General features: G+C 30.7%; 1 protein-coding gene across 1 annotated transcript in view; it reads right to left on the bottom strand.

Moving 5' to 3' along the window:
- Nucleotides 1-2,138: 2,138 nt before the first annotated feature.
- The window catches only part of LOC115034452 (putative uncharacterized protein DDB_G0271606), a 6,140-nt gene continuing 2,257 nt past the window's right edge, over nt 2,139-6,021 (bottom strand). The window contains exons 3-5 of the mRNA XM_029491499.1: nt 4,109-4,197; nt 2,640-2,666; nt 2,139-2,589 (exon numbers count right to left, since the gene is read on the bottom strand). Of these exons, the coding sequence (XP_029347359.1) occupies nt 2,525-2,589; nt 2,640-2,666; nt 4,109-4,197 (181 nt within the window). The 3' untranslated portion in view covers nt 2,139-2,524. The remainder of the gene's footprint in view (nt 2,590-2,639; nt 2,667-4,108; nt 4,198-6,021) is intronic.

Here is a 6,021-nt window from a genome sequence, read left to right on the forward strand (position 1 = left end):
AACTTTTTTCATCTCCCCGTAAAAAGTGACTCAGAACACCCAACCATACATATTAGAATTTTTAGCTATACGGTAATCGAATGTGCTGCAAGGGGGACTTTCCCCCTTGAACTTTTTTCATCTCCCCGTAAAAAGTGCCTCAGAACACCCAAATTACTACTACTGTAGTACTTTAATGTATCTAGTATCCTTATAAAATAGTTTTATCAAATACTGGATACAAAGACTATAGGAATGTATTGCAATACAAAATACTCGATACTTCTTAGAGCTGGTATGGGGATACAGTTGATACAAATATACAAGATACAATTGTATTTAAGATTCTGCCGGACCATGGCACAGATATGTATTTTCAACAAAAATTTCACAATGCCTAAATTGATAGTCAGACTTAGGTCCATTAAATTTTTATAAAGAAGAAATAAAATAAAAAAAAATAAAACAATATAATAATAGTAGGTATCAATCAATTTCTGATTGATTTAGAAATTTTAGACGGCCGGTGGTTCTGTCAATGAATTTAATATCCATTGTCTTTTCTAAAAAAATTTTATTTACATTATTGATATTGGTATTTAAATAAAAAATAATAAAGTAAATATTAATTATTAGGACGTAAATTTAGATGCTGATTTATATACCTTACATATTCAGTTTTTTTCAAGGGAAGGGAGGTAATTTAGGCAAAATTGTAATTAAATTGATCCACATTGTATATTATTTAATATAATACGGAATTTGTAAAATTTTATTTTTTTACATTTATATTTCATAGTTCATACACAACTTTAAACAAATTTTGATACATTCTGATACATTTATGTATGACATGGCTTCATACTTAAAATTAGAAATTAATTACTATAAGTAGTAAGGATTTATAAATTGCAATATTATAACTATGTAAAATTGGTACATATCTTAAATTTTTATAATTTTTATAATAATATATAATAATATAATAACATAATTTATAATAAAGGACTTAGGTCCATTAGATTTTTTACAAAGAAATAAATTTAAAAAAAAAAAAAAAAAAAATAATAAAGGTAATATTAATAATAATAATAAAAAAAAATAAAAATTTGATACTGCCGGTGGTTTGTGGTTCTTATTTCACAGAATTTAGAATCCATTGAGTTTTCTAAAAAAAATGTATTTACATTATTGATATTGGTATTTAAATAAAAAATAATAAAGTAAATATTAATTATTAGGACGTAAATTTAGATGCTGATTTATATACCTCACATATTTAGTTTTTTTCAAGGGAAGGTAGGTAATTTAGGCAAAATTGTAATTAAATTTATCCATATTGTATATTATTTAAAATAATACAGAATTTGTAACGCTCACAGATATACAGATATATTGTCATGGATTTTGTAACTATGGTTTTTCTTCGATCAATATTTTCGACTCAATCAATTTTTTCAAAAAAAAAAATAACGCAGATTGCTGTGGTTTGTCTTCCGACACAATATATTAGGTTCATTAAACGGTTTTAATACCGTTCCTAGGTAGGTATAGAGGTACTCATACGATTTAAAGCTCGGAATTCTAATATTAAAAGAAAGTCATATAAAATATTTTTATCAAATGTAAATATATTCATACAGAGAACCTGTGGTTGGCATTGTTTCTCCTCCGGTCACCATCGTTTATTGATGCAAACAAAAACAAAACGTTAACGTTATAACAATTTGCAACCGGTAGACTTTCCTTAGCATATGCAACCAATAGAATTTCCTTAGCAAGTGTACGCTGCCTATGTGTATATCAGTACATGCCTGTATGGTACCTATTATTTATCCAACTGAGAAACGCGTACGATCGTAAAATATATGCACTCGAAAATGTCCAACGACAAAATACGCAAAATAAAATTGGCTAAATTTAAATGCTTATTATCATTTCGTAAAACACAATTATACAGCATAAACTTGGCTATTATTATATTTTTTTGGTTACAACGTATATAACAATCGTTTATTAAATAATAATAATATAATCGCTATTAAATTTACGCTGTTCACGACGAGATACTGTATAGGACCCTACCCCTTTTCATCTTACTATAACATCGCGAATTGAACAGCCGAAAAAGCACCTCTATAGTCTATAGGAGGGGGTCATCAATTAATATTTTTGAAAGGCCAAATTAGGAATTTGGAAATTTTTGGCGGGCCATCAAAATTGCAGACGTCGTCGGTAAAAACCAATGAACAAAAATGATAAATTACTACACTAGGATGTACCTATAACATAACGGTTGTTACTTTTTTTCTTGTTTGCGGACCGGATATAATTAGTCCGTGAGCCGCCATTTGCAGGAGACCCCCGATCTATAATATAAGACATATGTTTATATCGTAATAAATCAATCACGTATGCAAATAGTGTAGCGAGCAAAGGACGTTTATGAGTGACGCATACGAACAGAATATTTGAAACAAATTAAATAGGTTTCGGGCATTTTAAAGTTATAATTTTCGAAAAATGAGCGTTTGTCACCCGTATGTTATTTTTGTTGTACATCCCCACTTGCACAATCTTTTTCCACCGGCAGTACCGGCAATTGTTTCTTGTTAATTGAGAAACAGTACACGTGCCGGTTATGCACGTGTACTGTTTCTCACGGCTTGCCGTCCGCTTCTGAAATTCTACACGACAGCCAAATACAATGGTATAAATCATTATGAAATAATAATATTACATATTATGGTCTTTATCCTTAAGAGTACGTTGTACCAATAGATAATAAAAGAATGAACATGTTATGTATACAACGCAAGAGGTTTTATTAATGAGGAAGAGAGAAAAGCGATCTCTCTCTCTCTCGATGCAAATGGACTTTTTATGTTATGCTTATGTTATATAATATTGTATATAAATGTATTGTAAGTCACAACAGGGACTGGAACCTTTTGAATCTATCGGTATGTGGCATCCTTTGTTTAATTACCTATCTATACAATATCGTTGATCGAAGATCATAAGAGGGAACGTACAAATGTTAAGTCCACCATTAGACCTATCACATATTAATATGTGTAATGACAAAAGTTCATAATATATTATTTGAATTATTATATCCCCAAATGATAATTTTTCGATTTTTTTATGACTGTCTATGGAACGTTCTTAAAAAAAACCAATGAACAAAAAACGGGTAAGTGAATGTAGCTCTGCTGTACAGTAGGTTACAAGTGGGTCAATGTATAATGGATTGTATTAAACTTGAATTAATGATATAATAGCATTATATATAAGAAAAACTTTTCTGAGCGGAGACGTTGCGGTGAACGGTTTGTCAGTCTGGATATTTTATATCGTTATTACTTATTATATCCTGTAAGATGAATAATTATTATAATATTATAATTTTTTATGTCCATGGTGACGAACAATGAGTAGGAAATTAAAATCCCATTTTTAGCGGTTTTTCGTAATTTGTCGGTGGTTTTTCCCTTGGAATTTAATAACTATTGAGAAAATCGAAGCACTCCTTCTGGTAGAAATTTCGTTTACAGGAAAAAAAAAATAAACACCATTGGAAAACCACTAGCTTCCTCGCTCCGCTCAGAATCTTAAACTATTCATATATTGATCTTTCATTATGGATCGTTGTGGATTGTTCTTTGGTTGGTGAATGACATAAGTATAATATTAATTAATATAATAATATAAATTGTTATACCGACGGGCGGGACCTCCTTTCAAACATAACACTCCACGCGCGCACTCTGGTTAGTGTACATGCAACCGGTATGCCGTGTTTCGTGTTGTGAGACGTGATACTGACCTCGCGAGGGCGTTACGCGAGTGTTACTAATTATTAGTGTTGATGCAGTAACGAGACGCCAGATAGCGCCATTTAATAGGCTGCTGGTGTTGTCTCGTTACTACACTAAACTTACAATTTCATACCGCACAAAAAAACAACGGTAGGTTATACCATTGATCATGAATACTAGTATTAATTAATATTAGAATTCATAATCAATGGTAATACACGTCTTACATGACTAAAATTATATTTGCAGTAGTAATGCCACAGACTAAAAAAATTTTTATATACTTTACTCGCGTTTCAGGCGCTTACCTTTACAACCCTGGCAGGCAGGCACCGAATAATGTGTCATTTTTGTTTTTTCCCCGCAAACAGCACATATCCGCTCGGACTGGGAATTGCTGTAAAGGGAATTAACTATAATTATCAGTAATAGCATAGATTATACATAGTAATGGTAATTACAATAACGATAACTTGATGGCATGCTCGGTGTTGAAAGACAGATGATAGAAGAAAGAGAGAGAGAGAAAAGTAAAGAGAAGATGGCTGTACATACAGGGTAAATACTCAAGGTCATTTCTGGAATTTTGTTTTTAAATAGGAATAGGTTTTTTTTAGCATTTTAGCTCTCCCCAAACATTTTGTAGCAACTTTTTATTAAAAACCTTATAATAACTATGACTTTCATCAACTAACGTAACAGTACCAATCTACTTATTTTATTTATATTTTATATTGTGATAATTGTTTCAAGCAATAATAAATATTATATTTCTTGCTGCTTAAGTATAATTAATGCATAGTAACTACTAAATAATTTGTTTTTGTTTTTATGAATATAACTGAGTAGTTGTGTTTACGTGTTTTATTTTATTTTGAGAAAACCATTTGTTTTATGATAAGACTAAGACATAGGTACAAAATTGAAGATGAGCAATAGTAAATGACTGTATTTTAGTTTAATTATTATGATTGAATATGGTATTTGGGTACTTATGTGTTATCTCGACTACCCAAATATTTCAAAGACTACCTGTCAGAATCTATTTAAAAATGTACATTCCCGCGTTGTAATCTGTATCATGGTATTTGACAATTTAATTTTGTTTTCGATGTACAATTTACTATTCACGTATCCTGCCATCAGTCCAGGTATTTATGTCGTCGGTCAGCTGACAGTCGTCCTTGTTACGTCCGTCAGTTATTATTTACTGTATGTACATACGCGCTACGACTAGCCAACATGAACTTTTTTAATTTGCCATCTTCAGAGAAGGAAGCTGTGCAATTTCTTCAAGAACGCGGAGTGTTGCCAAGTGTACGGATTTGTCAAAATAATCACTTGGCAAAGTTATTTTTTGGAAATGCAATGTTAAGAAATTCCAAAAAAAGATAAATATACGTAATGGTAATTGGTTTACAAAATCACGAATATCGTTTACGATTACCGTACGATTTGATATTTTTAACTTATGAATGAGGCATTATGTAAAAATCTGATATGTAACCAACACCGATGATGAAAATTAAAAATGCATATTTAGCATATTTCGTTAATTTTAGGGGGAAAATATACATTATTTTATTTCTTGATTTTCATACACATATTAATGCATAGGTATTTAATATTTTCTAAAGCTGTGTATTTTAATAATAATATTAAATATAAAACTCAACATTATTTAATGTATACCCTCGAGAGAGTATTACTGTCGCTCGACGAAAACACGTTCGATTCCGCGCATCGCCACGTGATTGACATACACTCAGTGGCGGTCAAACGGGGGGGGGATGAGGGGGATAGATCCCCCCCCATGAACTTTTTTCAATATTTATAACAATTTATAATTAAGTATAATTCTATAATGCATTAAATTTTGTTCTATTTTTTTTTTAAAAAACAAATTACCAAATATTGTAAATTTCGACAGATTGTCGGAATATGTTTATACGTGTTTATATGACATATAAACATATCACTATATTATTATCTAGACTCATATCTAGGAACTAGGATATTATTATTATTAATATTTAGTTGTTTACACAAAATATAATATGGGCATTATCCCACATTCCCACTCTATCATAGAGAATTCTCAATAACAACTAGCTCTACACTTTCCCAGAACATTGGCCCATACGGGCGATAGTGCGATCGGGTAAGGTATATTTTACAATATTACGTATTTTTTTTTTTATACCAACAGGCCCCAAGGTTA

Source organism: Acyrthosiphon pisum, chromosome A3, assembly GCF_005508785.2.
Source record: "Acyrthosiphon pisum isolate AL4f chromosome A3, pea_aphid_22Mar2018_4r6ur, whole genome shotgun sequence".
Classification (NCBI taxonomy): domain Eukaryota; kingdom Metazoa; phylum Arthropoda; class Insecta; order Hemiptera; family Aphididae; genus Acyrthosiphon; species Acyrthosiphon pisum.